The 17,463-nt window shown below is 40.0% G+C and overlaps 2 protein-coding genes across 3 annotated transcripts in view; both read right to left on the reverse strand.

The window, feature by feature from the left end:
- Nucleotides 1-211: 211 nt before the first annotated feature.
- Nucleotides 212-14,724, reverse strand: ankef1a (ankyrin repeat and EF-hand domain containing 1a). Of its 2 annotated transcripts, XM_061052588.1 has the most exons (11): nucleotides 14,473-14,721; nucleotides 12,933-13,140; nucleotides 12,393-12,554; nucleotides 8,606-8,805; nucleotides 8,262-8,411; nucleotides 7,882-8,005; nucleotides 6,765-7,575; nucleotides 4,479-4,705; nucleotides 3,638-3,777; nucleotides 1,830-1,985; nucleotides 212-1,128 (listed from the first exon to the last, which is right to left on the reverse strand). In XM_061052588.1, exons 2-11 carry the CDS (start codon nucleotides 13,120-13,122, stop codon nucleotides 973-975), a joined length of 2,316 nt encoding a protein of 771 aa, XP_060908571.1. In that variant the 5' UTR covers nucleotides 13,123-13,140; nucleotides 14,473-14,721; the 3' UTR covers nucleotides 212-972. The 2 variants fall into 2 exon arrangements, with proteins under 2 accessions (XP_060908571.1, XP_060908572.1); XM_061052589.1 differs by lacking the exon at nucleotides 3,638-3,777 and having other exon boundaries at nucleotides 14,473-14,724.
- Nucleotides 14,725-15,646: 922 nt separating this feature from the next.
- The window catches only part of emilin1a (elastin microfibril interfacer 1a), a 28,290-nt gene continuing 26,473 nt past the window's right edge, over nucleotides 15,647-17,463 (reverse strand). The window contains exon 12 of the mRNA XM_061052590.1: nucleotides 15,647-17,343. Within this exon, the coding sequence (XP_060908573.1) occupies nucleotides 17,024-17,343 (320 nt within the window). The 3' untranslated portion in view covers nucleotides 15,647-17,023. The remainder of the gene's footprint in view (nucleotides 17,344-17,463) is intronic.

A 17,463-nucleotide genomic window follows, 5' to 3' on the forward strand; every position in this document is an offset into this window, starting at 1 on the left:
TTCAAGTAAGAAACAAACCTGTTGAGTTTTAGTGTGGACTCCTGACTGTTTTATGATACACTCCCCGCCTCTGTTATAACTATTTGTCAATTTCGTCACTCACACACGTGGTTTGGGTTACCACGGTAACTTATTACCTTTTACATCATTGTCAGTTTACCATTTTTTCCTGTTTATTTATTTTCTCTTCTTTGTAACAGAGAAGTAATGACAAGGCCATTTAAGTGGACATACACACACCTGCAAGCATGCACGAACACACACACACACACACACACACACACACACACACACACACACACACACACACACACACACACACACACACACACACACACACACACACACACACACACACACACACACACACACACACAAGCACCAGTTTGTCTTTTTTTCTTGAGTTTGTCTTGAATTAATTAAAAGAAGAAGAAATACCTAAAAAAAGGAAATATTTAAAAAAGGAAATCTTTCTAGGTTTAAACCAGACCCAATAGAGCAAGTTTAGCAGCCACCACTCCTTTATGTGTAAAATAAGAACATGCACAGACGTACTGACTGTCAGATGTTGTCTTTTGTCTGACAGTTGAAAGAAAACAAACAGAACCAGCATGCTGTCAATGTGATTTGACAGTGTGTTCCTGAGAATTCTGTCTTTTCTTTTAGCTAGTTTTAAAATACTTACAAAAAGTCTTTGTCATCTGATTATTATAACAGCTTCTACCCTTTGTGAATAACTGTTGTGAAAACCTACATGTACTTCCTGCAGACTATTTCTTACTAAATTGACACTGTCAGTAGCAGAACTACATAATTAGATTAACAATAGAGGTAACATGATGTCCAGCAGTGTCGCTGTGAAGAATTCAACAATCAAGTGTGGCTAGCTGCCACAGGTGGCCGCTACGCTCAGGTTACAGACTATAAGTCCAGAATGTCTGAGTGTCTCTCTCTGCCTAACCTCCTTTGGGTCTAGTCTGTGGTTTTGGACGGCTCCAGCGTTTTCCTCTGGGTGTTATGGCTGAAAGGCATCATGAAGTCATCAAAGTCCACCTCCAGGGACAAGATCTCCTTCCGCCGGTCCATCTTTGACATAAGCTGGCTGGTGGTTGGTGGCTTCCCCCACATCTGAAAAAGACGGACGAAAAAGATACAGAGTGACACGGTGAAAAAGACAATTTGATGTATTTGTTTACTAAGGCAGGTTAGTGTACACATTCACCCACTGATGGCAGACGCTGCTATGTAAAGTGTGACATCAGAAGTTACTGATCACATTAATACACATTTATACACCGCTAAAGAAGCAGTGGGAGCACCATGGGGTTAGGTGTCTTGCCCAAGGACACATCAGACCACAACCAAGACGGCCAAAATGTCAAAATGTATCAAAACCGGTCCAAATGTATTTCACAGGCAGATTATCAAATCATCTAATGTATATTAAGACCACATAATCCATCTTGTGATACAGAAATGTATATTTTCATGTCCCGATACGGACCATAATATGGAAGTTGGTCTAGTAGCTGGAGAGGTGCCCTTGGGCAAGCCACCAAACCCCCAACCACCATGGTGCCCTCCCTGTCTGTAGCAGCCCCACTCTGACATCTCTCCACTAATGCATGTCCACAGGATATGTTTGTACATGTGTGTGATTCGGACCTATGTGTGTGAGAAACATGTCTCTAAATAACAGAATTTAAACCAGAATTTCCCCTCAGGGATTAATAAAGTATATGATATTAAAAATATATATATTTTCAATAAAAGCAATCAGTGGCTTCAGTACAGTAAGGAAACCTGAGGAGACTGATGATGAGCCCTACTGTTTTTGGCACAAAGGTGATATCCACGGTGTTGGATTTTCCTGTAGTGATCCTGGTGTTTTCTGTGATGATGCTCTTTGAATCTTTCTGAGGAGAGGTCTTTCCTGCTGTTGCAGTTGATGTCTCTGTGTGCATGGACACTTCTGCAGCAACATCCTAAAGGGGACACAAAGACTTTTAAAAATGACCTTCATTTTATTAATGTATGCTGAGCAAAGGTTCTCCTGTGTCGCTGTGAAGTCAGTCAGATTGAGGAGGGTTTCAGATCAGACCATCTCGTAGTTTAGTGTCATCACAACAGTGAGAGAGAGAAAATACTCATTATGAGATCAGGAAATGAATGCGAAACATCTGTCAGTTTGAGAATTAAAACTTTGGGAGATTCCAGCAAAATCGACTTGTTCCAACGATGACATACAACAGTGTTAATCATCAAAGAGCATTAGAAGTGCTGTGATTTCAGAATGAAAACTGTGAGAATATGAAAAATACAAGAAGTAATTAAATCACAGAGCTTGTAGGTCCAGCTTACTTCTCTAAAGAAACGTACTGGACATGAAGAATATCCAAACTCTTGACACACTAACACACAGATCTGTTAGCTACACGACTAGAAAGTGCAGCTGTGTCAATACAGAGTAAATCCAGATGTTTACAGCTGCCACTGATGGACCTTTGCCCCTCCACATGCAAATGATCGTCTTGTCCTCTTTTCAGGCGTCTGATATATGACACCAAAACTGTTTCCTTATTTGGACCCCTCACTTACACTTCAATCAGTTAGAGACAAACATGTCCGTACACCCTCGCGTCTGACTCCACTTCACTTACTACAACTACTGTATAAAACTATAAATATCAAACTTAGTTGTTAATGGTAATACTACACATACTTTTAACATTATGACTGATATTGTAGCTATACATCTATCGTATTCATTGTTGTTGCTGTTTGTCTCCATCCTTCTCCTTCCTACACCTCCCTCTGGTTCACTTTCCAGGCCCAACACAGCCACCAGGTACCAGTAGATATCTGTTCATCATGAGTCTGGTCCTGCTTGAGGTTTCTGACTCTTATAGGAAGTTTTTTCCTCTCCAGTGTAACTTTGCTAAATGTTGCTTAGTGATGGATTAATGTTTGGTCTTTGAAGATAATAAAACAAAAAGTCCGGCCTGTGGCTCCTTTCCCACATGTCATTTCTCACTCTATTTCTCACTCACTTCTCCACTGTCCTATCAAATAAAGGCAAACAAACCCAAAATAAATCTTAAAAGAAAAATGTTTTTTTTAAATGATTTGTGAATATACTAAATGAATCTGTGCTACAACACAACCTGGTACTTTCAGAGTCTGGATGACAAAAAGACAAAAAGACAAAAAGACTTTGTCAAAATGAAAAGAAGCAGCAGTGTGTTCTTGTTGTAACGTTACCCTTGTGGTCTAATTTGCTTACTTGCTTACAAGTCTCTACCTTACAGTAATCAGATCTCTTCACAGGCTTAGGTTTCTCATGCTGACAGAAAAAGCAGCAGTAAACAGACACAAACCATGTTGGAGGAAAGCTTCCAGTCAAGAGTTGTTTGAGTTTTACTCTGTGAGAATTTTGCTTGTGTTCAAACAAACGTAGCTGCTGCTGTGAATCCATAACTAGACGCAGCAGCAGGAAGGAGAGTGGGAGAGTCGGTGGGTGAAATGTTCTTCTCAAAGAAACACACACAGTAAAATAGGAAAGTTTTGAAGGCAGACAGTTTTAATATTTTTGGATTGGGGTGGTAAAAAAGAGATGTTAATTGCGTTTCTTTTGTACCTTTCCTTTAGTTTTTTTAGCATTGCCCCCTGTTTTTTTTCCTGTGTCCTTTGGTTTCGGTAAAGAATCCATTTTGTCTTTTACCAAATCAATTATCCTGGGGTCTCCAAAAGCTCTGGCAATATCCATGCAGTTTTGTTCTAAGAAAAAAAAAATATAGAAAGTTAAAATAACAGTAAAGTCACATTGTCAATCTTCAACGAGGAACAGCTTCCTACCATCCCTGAAGGGTTTTTTGAGCGTTTGAACATTCAAGGTCACATATTATGAAAAATACACTATGATGGTTTTCTTACACTAACATATGTCCCAAGTCATTCTACAAACCCCCCAATTATGACAAAAGTCCATCCTCTCTGTCATTTAGCTGCTCCACTTTTCAGAAAATGTGTCCTCAAACAGGCCATTTGGAGAATCTCCCTTTGTGACATCACAAAGGGCAGTAACCCCTCCCCCAGGAAGGTGAGACTCCCACAGCTAGGTGTTTGTTCTGCCCTCTGAGACTGCCTTCTCACTACAAACAATCGGGCATGGTGCAAGAAAGCCAGAGCGTCCTGAGCCAACACAGCTCATTTACATTTAAAGGTACAGACACAGAAACAGTCTGTTCTGAGCAGGGCTGAAATAGAGGGGTTTATAGGCATGAACAAATATCGGCTCCAAGTGGATTTTTACCACTACAGTTCACAGACATGTTTTGGAGAGCTCTGACACTTATGGAAACGTGTTGAAAAGTTGGATATGTGACCTCCAGAAGCTTTTTCACATAGTATTCATATCAACAGTAGAGTTTTAAAAATCTTCATTAATATATATATATATATCAGATGTACAGTCGAACCTTTCTTGTTCTCGGAGTAAACGTTGGCACCTGCCTTGATGAGAAAGTCCACACAGGAGGGTCGAGAGCTCTCGATGGCCCTCATGAGGGGTGTGCCTCCACTGAGGCCCTTGGTATCTATGTTGGCCCCTGCCTTCACCAAGAGCTCAAGAAGTTCCACTTGTCCAGCCTGAGCCGCATGGTGGAGAGGCGTCCAGGAGAACTGGTCACACGCATTCACATCCGCCCTGTCCGAAAGAGGTATTACAATCATGTGAAAGAAGGACAATAAGCAGGGGACACAAACCTGCTTGTCTTTCAGTATAGTACAAATGTCAAGATATTTTTTTAAACAGGATATTTCCCTTTTGTTGTCTATTATTTTCTGCTCTTCACTAATGAATTAAACAGTAAAAAGACTTCATTAAAAAGTAATGTGTACCGTATGATATGTCTACTGCTGACTCACAACAACTCTAGACTCGAAGCAATTTAAAAAAACAATCATGAAAATGAGAGATTTTTCTTAAAGAGGATGTCCTGTCCTGTTGACAGTGAACAGGCTGATCAGCTTCTTGATGTTTTAAAACCAGATCACCCTGATTCTAATTCTGTGATGTGTCTTCCATTATAACTCCATCCCATCTGCAGTACTACAACCAGTAGTGCTTGATATCTTCAAAATGAAACCCTTTTAACTTTTTTGTATTTACGTATTGTATTTTGTATAGTACCAATTCATAATAAATGTTATCTCAAGTCACTTTACAAAGAGCAGATAAAAGACCTTACTCTTTGTTATATTATCTGAAAAAAAACAAAATTAATCTACCATGAGCACAAAGCAACATTTAGCAAAGTTTACAGTTTACAGCAAAAACATTCTTTTAAGAGGCAGAAACCTCGAGCAGAACCAGACTCATGTTGAACAGACATCTACCACCACCACAACAACAACAATGAATAAGCTGGATTTGAAGCTACAATATCAGTATTTAACTATCTCTATACATTTTAGCATAAAGGTTTAGGGTGCACTCACACTAGAACATTTTGTACTGTACCATGTTTAAGCACGATTGTCACTTTTCTTAATATGGCTGCTTCATAATAGAAGCAAAACTTAACACACAGTGTGCTTCTGCTTTATTGCTTACAAAGAAGCTGCTGAAGGAGTGTCTGCTGATTCAAGAATTCTGGGATATGTACTTTTTTAAACAAAATATCTGATACCACACATAACCATAGGATAAATTCTGGACTGATAGCCTACCTGTAATGCTGTTAAGTTTATAGGCCCAATGTTGGCAAATAGTTGTTTGTGTACACAGAAATCAGCTATGAAGCAACGTTATGAGGCCATGCTTCGGCCACCTCAGGCTGGTTTAAGCTTTGCTACAGACTTTTTGTTTTTGTTTTGAAGAGCTGAGCAGGTAGTGTACAGTGACAACAGCTGACTTCTGCTACCAGAAACAACACTGATGGAGCAGTGACAATCAAGCACAAAGGTAAAGTTGATGAGCTGATGGAAGCTTTAGAGGTGTTTAAAAAAGGAGGAAGCAGCAGATTCAATCAATAGTGTGCACTATGATAGCTTCATCACTACACAGACTATGAAATCGTCACATTGTTTTCACACTTTTCATTTGATGAATGATCTAAACTTTAACCCTCTGAGGTCGATGCTGTAATAACGGGGTTGTGTTAGCTCTAAAAAGGAAAGGTACAACAGAGCAGGTTACTGTGAAATCCACTCTTTTCGTCAGCTCGGCGGCTTTCCGGTGATAAGCGAAATCCAAAAGCTTTTCTATCCCACTGAGAAAATCAGTTTACAGTGACTGTCCGGATCCAAGCCTCACAAAATGAAGGTAATCCATTATGATTTAATCATTTTAGTGAAATTGTTTCATTTCTGTTAGCTCACTCAGCTAACACGGACGCTGCCATCTTGTTTTGGTCTGTCAACCAATCAGAGGCTGTATCTGTGATCAACAGGTAAGGGCCAATGAGAAGCCAGTGCAGCCTGAAACAAACTTTGTCTGCTCTCAGCATAGAAATACAACAGATAGAACTGTTTAAATGGATTCATCCTATTCAGCTTATTCTAGTATCAGTAGATCTTTCTCTTTTTACTAAACATCTTTAAATAATGTGTAGATTGTCCTTTGGAGAGGGTTAAATTCACTTAATTGCCATAAAAAAACTTAACTAAACTAAAAGCAAACTGTAACTCTTTGTTACAAAAAGTGTTGAAATATTTGTCCTCAAATCAGAATACAAAAGAAAAGAATATATGATCTTCCTTACCCATGTGTCAGGAGATATTGAGCCACTTCATAGTTGCCACTGGCGCAGGCTGCCATCAGTGGAGTCTTGTAAAACTGATCTTTAACATCCACAGGAACTCCCTGGTTGAAAGCAAGGTTCAGCGACTCCAGGTCTCCACTTTTCACACAGTAGTTGATGTTGACGTAGACCTTTTCTGGCTTTTCCAAGTACCACCCTGAGTCATTCATTATGGGATGTTCCGGCGGGTGATCTCGGTCAAATCGAAGGGGGTCTGAGCAGTTGTAGTAAGTCTCAATCATAAAGTGAGGAGGGCCTCCATCTGCTCTTCGGGGCATCAGCTCTGGGAGAAGTGTGCACATAGGCATAGGAAGGACAAATTTACCCTTCTTCTTTCCTCCTTTCCCTCCCTTTTCCCCCTTCTTCTTAGGAATATACGAGGAGATGAGGAACGGTTTCTTGATGTACTTGACCCCTTTGAAGAAATCATTGATGTTGACACTCCCCTTGTCATGGGCTGAGATGACGTGATTGACCTGTTCTACATCAACTGGAGCGTTTAGGTCTTCCAACACTGAAGTAAACATTTCTGTGGTTACCGTTTCTAAATTGGCCCCAAAGGCTTGCCGTAATTCTGTCTCATACTCATAAGACCAGTCATGGAGGGTAAGGGCCCATAGGTCTGACAGGAGGCTGTCACTGCTTGATTTTTGGCCTTTTCCCTGTTTTCGCTCTGCTTTCTTCAGCTCCTTGGCTGCAGCTTTGTGACCAGCGTTTTTGGCAATCTGACGTGGCAGGAAACCTTCCTGGTTCTTCACTTTCGGATTACAACCTAAACAAAGAGCACTGTTTCAGAAAATCGTTTACAAAAGGTAGAATTACCTTGTTTCATTTGGTTTCTAATATTTCTCTTCTAGCCTTTTCTTGTTTTTATTTTTTCAATATTTGACCATGACGTAAATTTAATTTCCTGGCCCTACACGTATCACAACACAGATATTGGTTTACAGCAGACAACAATACCGGTTCTGTCTTGACACTCTGACCACACCCCTCTAAGAATAAGTGAGCACAGAGAAACCCATATCTTGTCTCTGCAAACCAAAAAGGCATGTTATTGTAAACTCTCTCATAGCACCTCTTTGTGCCAGGAACTTGCAGCAGTTGGCATTTCCCGAGGCTGCAGCGTAGTGTAGAGCTGTGCAGTCATCTAGGTTGATCACACCCATGTCTGCTGAGTATGCGGACAGCACCTGAATCACCTGGAAGACACAGAACACCAAAGAGAAACACATCTAAATCCAAAATGTCAAATACCACTGTAACCCATAGACACCGCTGTGATATGGGTTAAGGCCTGAACAATACATTTAGAAAAAAATGGAAGATGTTTGGTGAATGTTGGGAGAAGATTACACTGCTATAATCATGTTCTCGAAACCATACATTCTGCTAAAAGCTCCTTCACTTTTATTCTGACTATAGCTTCGTATTAATCAGACTGAGCAGATATGTCACCTCAAGGAAGCCCCCCATGGCCGCATAGTGTACTGCTGCCAGGCGCTGTCGATCCAGGGCATTGGGATTTCCACCTATCTTGAGAATGGCTCTAACTAGCTGGAGTGAGCCTGACTTAGCCGCCCCCATCAAAGCTGTGACGCCGGTTGCCTGAAGAGTCAGAACAGAGAGGGGAAAGGAGTTAGGTGTAAGTTGAACAAACGACATGAGAAGCTTCTCAGCTGCATGTTCAAGCATTACACTGTGTTTTACTCAAAGAATTCAGCGAGATTGACCACATCCTCCGTGGCACATCCTCAGATCTCCTAATGTCTCAGTGTCTAGTCCCCTTATGCAATTTTCACCTGGTTTGTAGCATTAGGGTCTGCCCCTCCATCCAGCATGATGAGACACATGGGGGTGCACTCCTCGGCTCTTTCACACATCAATTGGAAGACGTGAATTCCCTGCGCTGATACATTGTTGACATCTGCCTGGCAGGTTAGTGCAACTTGCAGGCAGCGAGTGTGACGCTTGGTGGGGTAGATGCAGTAGAACAGCACACCTAGTTGTGGGAAAGGGTACAAAAGATAAGCAGGAGTTAATACATAGTGAAAAATATAAAAAGTGGAAGCTTAAAGGAGTGGTGACTGACTGACAGTCTCAGTCTCTTGAGCAGTAACTAAATTTTTTAAAATAATGACAATATCGAAAAAAATTAAGAAAGGTTGGTCCTGACATCCCATAGTGCAGTGATGTCCAAATCCAATCACATGGATCCTCTCTCTCTCTCCTACATGGAGCTAAATTGAGCATGTTGAGATGCTTTGTTTTACATCAGCTATTGAACAGTGACTGGCAAGCCTTCAAATCAGCAATGTCATGTCCTGAGCTGTCTTCAACTCTGTCCTTGTCTCTCATCCACTCTGGTCTGCTGAGCTCCTTGTATGTGTATAAAAAGAGGTCAAACCCTGCCTGCAGAGAAACACCAAAAACCATGGACAACACAAACACATCACAAAACTGTTTGAATGTAGTTTACCTAATTTATGTTCACTTGTTTTATTTCAGCTCAGTGGTAGAGCCTCTTAAGTTGGAGCGGCAGTGGAAGTGGTAAAAGCGTTTACGTATCTGGGAAGTTTGACTGACGATAAGCTGAGCTGTGATCCCAACACTGAAATGATTTGTATAAAAGGTCATCAACGTCTCTTCTGCCTTTGTAAAAAGGTTAGATTTAATGTTGACAGAACTCTCATGACTCTCGTGTTTTATACAGCCTATATTCAATCTGTCTTAACAGTTTGTGTGATCAGCTGGTATGGAAACCTCAGGGTTAAGGCCGAAACCTCACTTTCTAAAATTGTGAAGGGCAGTGACAAAATCATATGTGCCCATCAGAGCAGCCTCACTGACCTGTACAATAAAAGGCAAAATCTGCAAAAGGCAAAATCCATCCTGTCAGTCAGTGCTCACACCATTCACTTTGAATTTCAGATACTTCCTTCTGGTTCTCAGTTCAGATTTCCCTCAGTAAAAACCAATAGATACAGGCTCTCTTTTGTGCCCAGTGCCATTTCCGTCCTAGTATAGTTGTGCTGGTAATGCTGTCGGTACCAATTTGGCTGATGTTGCTGTTGGGTTTCAGTTTGTATCTGACCTTGGCTGTGTCGCTTTGGTGTTTCTGTTGGAAACATTGTCAGCAGTAACTCTCTCATGTATATAGGCTAATATTATTGTGGTTTTGTGTGGTTTGACTGTGTTAATATATGCACTTGTGACTTTTATTACTATTAATGAATACTAACAGTGACCTGTTTATATTCTTGTTGACTCAGCACTTTAATCTGTCTGTAATGGAAGCTGCTAAGAGCATCAGTCCAGGATCACTGCTGTTTCTCCAAGGCTGCATTAATCTGCATTAAGCCTCTTACCTTTCTACCTCATTAGCTTTCTACATGTATTTAGTCTTTTGGCCTTTTTCTGTCCTTTTAATACCTTGCTGCAAAACCAATCGCCCTTCTGGGACAAATAAGAGGAGATACAGACATTGGTGCTTACAGATTGCCAGTTGAACGCAAGACATTAGCACTCCTGTCATGCCTTGTTTGCAATGGCTAACACACTGGGCCGCCCCTGGTCCTCCATCAGAGGTAGTAACAGAGACAGAATTGGGGGAAATGTGGTGGCAATGATGGTAATGTTTAATGTTGAAGCTGGTGAGGCGAAACAACACTGTGTGTGTGCATGTCTGAGTGTATGTGTATGTGAAGCTCCCAATGTGTTTACACGCCAAGCCTCTCCTGCTTCCAACCACAGTAATGCCGTAACGCAATCTGAAGGCATTATGTCTCTGAGTCCCTGCCCATTTGTATCTAGGTAAAAAATATATATCTGGTTTGAACCAAATTTAGGGGCTGCTTGCAACTAGCCAATCGTGGTGACTCTGTACAAACTTGCATTATCAGGCTTCTACATGACTCCTGTTGGCACTCACTCGCTCTCTTGCTCTCTCTCCTCACCTCGATGGTTCTTAGAGCACAACAGCTGTGCAACACACACCAGTGTGTTTTTTTACTTTTCTGGCATGTATAATGATCTGCAGTCAGTGTCCTCTAAGTCTGACATAACTGGCTGAATGTAACAGTTACAGTAACAGCTGGCTTGCATGATTTGTGCGTCATCTGGTGAATGGGGCTTAGCAGAGTGACACTAGGCAGCAGAGGGAGAGGTGGAAGGGTTTTTTTTACCTGGAATGTTCATGTTGCCTACTTACACTTTAAAAATACCTACTCAATTGATTTGAACCAGCAGACAACTTTAAATGAGGCAGAACAGGATTGGTGAGCAGCAAACGTGTTTTGGGGCATTCCCCCTTTGCTTTAATATAAACATTATGTAATGATGCTAATCTGGGAGTGGACAGTCTTTAAACAATTGTAACATGGTCAAAGTAATGAGGAAGAGCAAATGCAGCTCTTGTCCATCCCTTGAAATCTTTACAGTCTTTGCTTGAAACAGGCAGATATATGACTGTAGACAATGAGCCTACTGGGGTAGAGACTTGGCTGTAAGAGTTGACTCTTAGCAGAAGCAGTCCTTGGGGAGAGCAGGATCATATCAGGTTACTCAGCACATAGCAGGAGACGATTGCCATTAGTGGTTGATCTGTAATTAGATGTAGCAACGCTGCCTGACACACACACATGCACACAACTGTGCACACAAATCCACGTACAACATACAGAACATACATGATACAAAAGCATGTATTCATGCACACGAGCACACATCCAAATACTTTTCTGACTAATACGACCTCTGCCTCTCTCCCCGTCATCCTCCTCCCCTCTCCCCTTCACTTCCCTTTGAGTAGAGTGCCATTTTCAGTAATTGATGCCCCGGATACACTGTAATTGGGGTCATTATCACAATTGGTTTAAAATGGTCCTGAAGAACAATTTTGGGCTGGCTGATTGGAGTTGTACAGGATACTGTCTTCTCATCAATATGTAAACAGAAGCACCATGCATTTTCATGAGCTGTAAGACAAGGCAGGGCATTTAGAACCGACCTGCTGGTCTAACATGAGATGGAAACGCCTCTATTTGAGACGTCGACACTCACGTCGAGCTCAAATGAGAATACATTAGTGGAAGAGAAGTGGTGCCTTTGCCTCTCCTGATTACAGCTACTACATTATTTACATTTAGCCGCATTTAGGAGCTTTATAAAGGAGAGTTTTACACAGGCTCATAAGAAAAATATATTAGAGAATATGCTACTTATCCAGAGTTAGTCAGACCTGTCTATCTGTTTGAGGACTTTGAATCATGTGTTTTGATGTTTAGAGGTAAGGTGATACTCTCTTGAGTCTTAAAGACAATCAAAGACAAAGACAATCATATAGAAAAGAAAGGATTAGGAACATAAGCTCATCATTCAGATTCAGTCTTTTATACAAATTGCTGCAACTGATGATTGTTTGTCTGCCTCTACTTTATACATTAATTACCAGTAGCTCAAATGTCCACCTAATAAATGACTTAAAGCCCAGTACAACTCATCTGTCAACAATTATCTTCCAAAGTGTTTAATCTTTCAAGAATTCACAATATGCCCAACCTGTACTGTATCGCAAATGTGATCGCTCACCTTTGCCCTCAGCGTCTTGTAGCCTGAGGTTAGCATCATTTTCGACCAGAAGTGCCATTATGGCATCGTTGCCCATCTCAGCAGCCAACATGGCCGCAGTGTGGCCCTTCTTGTCCTGAATATCAGGGTGTGCTCCCTGAGAGAGAAGGAAGCTGGCCAGGTCTGTAAGGAGTCAGGGAGAGTATGGACACAGTCAGGAGAATGAAGTGACAGTGAAACTATTTGGTTACCAGTGGAATGGCCTGATTTATGGCCTGATCCTGTAGCTTGGACAACTGTCTTTTTTTACACATGCCCTCTTACTAAGGCTACAGTCCAGTAATAAGGCCTTGCTTGCATTAAAATAATACATCACAAACTCAAGACCCCCCCCCCCCCCCCCCCACAAAAAACTGATGTTAATTAGGGATTTTGGAAGTTGGAAACACTTGAATCTATTGCATGATATTACACTGAATTACAGATTTGTAAAGTGCCGTGCAAATGCCGGCCTATCAGATACAGCTGGCCAGTGGAGGAAGTACAGAAAAGGTTAATTACCATGTTTGTTGGCTGAAACTGCCACGTGAAGCACCCCTATGCCGTCTTTTGGCTCTGTGAGATTGATGAGGTTGTCTACCCCAAGGTTCACCATCTTCTCTATTTGCACCATATCCCCCTTATGGATGTGCTGCAGCAGGCGGTAGATCTGAAGGACCTCCAGGCGGCCCTCTGCTTCTCTCCCACTCATTATGAGGCCAGGAAAGGACTGGTGGGAAAAAAAAAGACTTCATGAAAAATGCCCTGTTACTTATATTCAAGACTAATGGTTGTAGCAGTTGTATATGGCTTTTGGGAAAAGTGAATTGTTTTTTCTGGTGTTTTGGTGTTATGTAGCTTAGTTTAAAACACTCAGTAGAATTAACTCAACAAAGCAAAAAAACTTGTTTGGATTTGTATAACATCGGTCAGAGGAGCCATTATGGTGGGCAATTAGAGCAGCAATCTTTTTAAAAGAGCCAAACTATATTTGAGAGATGCAGTTTCTGATTTTCACATATTTTTTCCCTGGAATTTGACCTGAATTTAGGTCTCGACTCTTAAAGCAATTCACCAAAGTCTCTCTGAATAAGGTTAACTAAGCACTACACATATAGGACTAAATAAAATAAGCATTTAGCCTAGGCTTACTACTTTATGAGGGACAAAAAATGACTAAAGTATAAATAAATAAATGAATAAATAAATAAATAAATGTTGGGAGAAATGCATACAATAATGTATAACTAATTAAATAAATGCATCAATAAATATATAAATAAATATATTCATATATTTATTTATGTATTTCTGTGTCCATGTTGTACAAGGAAAAGTAAATATATAAATTAAGTGGGCCGTCCTAACATTACTGAAGTAGGATTGGTCAATTTAGAAAAACAGACAGAAGCATATTTACATATATACTTTTCCTCTTACAACCTGGACACTGGAAATAAATAGATGTGTAAATGTAAAAATACAGAAATAAATTAATAACTCAATTAATGTGGAAATGTATGCATTGATACATATATAACTGTAGAAATACGCTAATAAATTAATAAATGTATAAATGAAATGTAAAAATATATAAATAGCCTTTTTCATTAACAAAGTGTATTTATTATTTATTCATTGATGTATTGTTTTCAGCATTTATATATTTATTGATGCATTTATTTAATTATTTATTTATTTATTTATACATTATTGTATGCATTTCTCCCAACATTTATTTATTTATTCATTTATTTATTCATTTATTTATACTTTAGTCATTTTTTGTCCCTCATACTACTTTAGGTGACTTTATATAAATAGATGTGCATGTGTGTCCATTTTAATCCCAAAGTGACATTCAATTACTATGATATGACGCACTGCTCTTTTACTTGTAATCATTTAAAACATGTTTAATAGGCTATAATTGGTTTTTTTTTAAAACAAGACGACAAAATGTTTGAACCTTTAAAACACGAAATATATGACGTTTTACACCGAAACACTTCATTAAAAGGATATTCAGACTGATAAAGAATAAGTAGCTCATTTCACCCACCTGCACTCTTAAACTGAAGGGACAGCCTCACGTTGACACTGAGCTTCTTACGTTACCGTCCTGGGAAACATTAAAGTCACTGGTTGTCACTTTGTCCTTCACATATCTGGAAAACGAGGACGGTCAAACGAATCCTTTCTTCACATCTTCACATGAGGTCTTTCCTTGATTTTAAAGCACAACTTTTCACTTCGTGTAAGCCGCAGGAAGGAAAACAAACTCAGCTCCATGGCAACGGAACGCGCGAAAATCCCGGGAAGGACTGAGCTTTAGTGGTTATTGATGCTGCTTTCAAGTGCCGCTGGTGAGCCCGTTAATACGATGTTCACGGCTTTCAATACGTCTGAAACGACGACCGATCTAAATTACTCTTAAAATGTAATATTTTTAAATATATATGTTCTTTACTATTTAGATACAACTGAAATGTGTGAAATAAACACTAAGCCTACTTATCTCTAGTCACATGTTGTTCCATAAACGACACATTTCGACATGTTTCAGATATCCTCCTTGTGTTGAACATTCTGTCTGGTTTAGCACTGGGTTGCTTATTCTTCATTATGGCCCCAGTTAGCCTCAATAAACTGCTGGTCTACCTAGGGTCCACAGAAAACTTGGCTACCATTATTTTTTACCACGTAGGCTATCCTTACATCCTTTATTAGGCCTATAGGTAGAATTACCTGTTCTTTGCCCCTGACCGCCACTGCATGGATCAACTTACAGTCTTGGAGAAGACTTTGTCTGAGTGTGAGTGACAGTGAGTGCAGGGAGGCTTCAATTCTCCAAGTAGCCTAATGAATGCCAAGAATAGAAGTATAGGCCTCCTCTTTATTTCAAAAGACTTTCTTAAAGTCCTCAGGTTGATCAGCAGAAGCATCACAGCCATGCATGTAATAAAACTGAACACATGGTGTCACTGTAGTGCAGCATTTCTTTTCAACTAACTCCTTGAAGTTTTCTGTCCAGAGGAGATAAGAGAGAGAGCCAAGAAGAGTTGAGCCAGAAACAAAAGAGCATCCAGCTGTGTGTATTTGTGAAAGCCAAAAAGTGCCAGTTTAAATAAGTGAAGTCCAAAAGCATGGGCTAAACCGTGGGTTAAAACTGGCACATACTTGCTCATTTAATAAAGGAACACAATCCAAATAAAATAGAGACAGTTGATACCAGCTGTGTAAAACTTGAATACTGTATTTGAGGCATACTTGTGGCAAATCATACAAAACATATACAGTACCTAGTAAGGTGAAGTGGTGACTCATACAGCTTAAAAGGGGAAGACTGCTGACAAATATTTACATTCCTTCAATGTCATACAATGCATTAACATATATCAAAAAATACAGTTTCACACCTTACAGAGTAAAAGTTAAAAAATACTTTGCATTGTAATAAAAAAACATAATTTGCAGACATTATTTCATGAATAATTTCCACAATACATAAGAATAATATATTATGTGGCCCATCAGCTGTATTGTCTCTGCAGATAATGTGCAATGTTCCTTTTTAAATCCATTTAATAATATGTACAAGCTTGATATCATGCACACTATATCTCCTAGAGACATTTTAATGACACTTTTCTAAAGGCAGGAGGTGTGTGTGTAGTTATGCAAGAGTCGGGATATCTGAAATAAAGAAAGGGGAAGACTAGGTTCATTATTTGCTATTTTTAGCTTTGCATAAAGATTCCACTGTAAGATAGTAACAGTTTATAAGATTAAGTACTTGATCCTTCAAAAGGTTTAGATGTCCCTTAATAGGACAGAAAGAAATCCCCATTCTTCCCCTTCACAATCCTCCGGCCTACTTTGTGTTTCTGGGCAGAAGTCATGTCCTAAAATGGTCTTATTATTGTGCCGTCTTACGATTTTTTAAATCCTGTGGTTATTCGACTGGACTGTCAGTGACTTCATTTGTGCGTTTCCTTCTAAAGAATAGTGGTTTGGACTGTGACCCCCTTCGTCTACATCACTGAGGATTCAAGAAGATTGGCATCCAGCACCATTTTCTGGGAAGTGAAACAATGAACGTGTAAAAATGAAACTTCATCAGAAAGAAAAATGAAAGTATCCTCTGAACATGTGACGTGATCTGGGTTCATAGCACAAAAACTAAGGAAACCGACATCCTAATCTCTCCATCTTACAGAATTTCCTTTTGTTAACCACAGTGAGAGCTGAAGGCAATCTGGTGTAATCAGTCAAGAATTCAAGTTTATAGCACAGCATTATATATGGAATAATACGATAACCCTGCAGTGTGTTTCTTTTTTAAAAAACGTACTAAAATAAAACACAATGGCTTTTTGCAGAATCTGTTGGCTTTAAAACTGTGAAACACAAACAATGATTGTGGTTGAAAAGGAACCTTTTCCCTTCCCTATTAGCACATAAAGTAAAGTATAAAATACATCTCTCCACACTGAATGAGTCCAGTCCAGTATTTTCAGTCTGTTTGTCTCTTACAGTCCAGCAGACAAATACAATGCATTCCATCCAATAGTTTCACCCAGAGAGACTGATTACAACAAGACTTCATCCAATCACACGGTCTCGTACAGCAGCGTCCCACTGAAGATGGTCAAAGGTTCAGAGGAGTAGGCCAGTTTGCCGGTGACAAGGTCGATACAGACTGTGTCTCCCGCCTGCATGGGCAGGATGATATTGAAAACAGCCAGAGCTCCAGGGATGTGTTTTGCCTCGGCCATGGGCTTCTCCAGGCCTTCAGGCTGATACCCAGCTGAGTCCACTCGGGCCACACCAGTGTTGGACTTGGACAACACCGCCTCTATCTTCATGTTTTTATGGCCTGTAAGGATGCCACTGAAAAAGTACTTCCCACTCACTGGAGCTGTGAAATAACCTGGAGGGAAGGAGGAAACAATGAAAACTTAAAATTGTGCAGTTTGGAGGTCAATTGTTGGTTTACTGTAAGAACTGAATGTATGGAAACATCACTAATAAAAAGGGTCAGGTTATAACA

This window comes from Labrus mixtus, chromosome 12 (assembly GCF_963584025.1).
Source record: "Labrus mixtus chromosome 12, fLabMix1.1, whole genome shotgun sequence".
In the NCBI taxonomy this organism is placed as follows: Eukaryota; Metazoa; Chordata; class Actinopteri; order Labriformes; family Labridae; genus Labrus; species Labrus mixtus.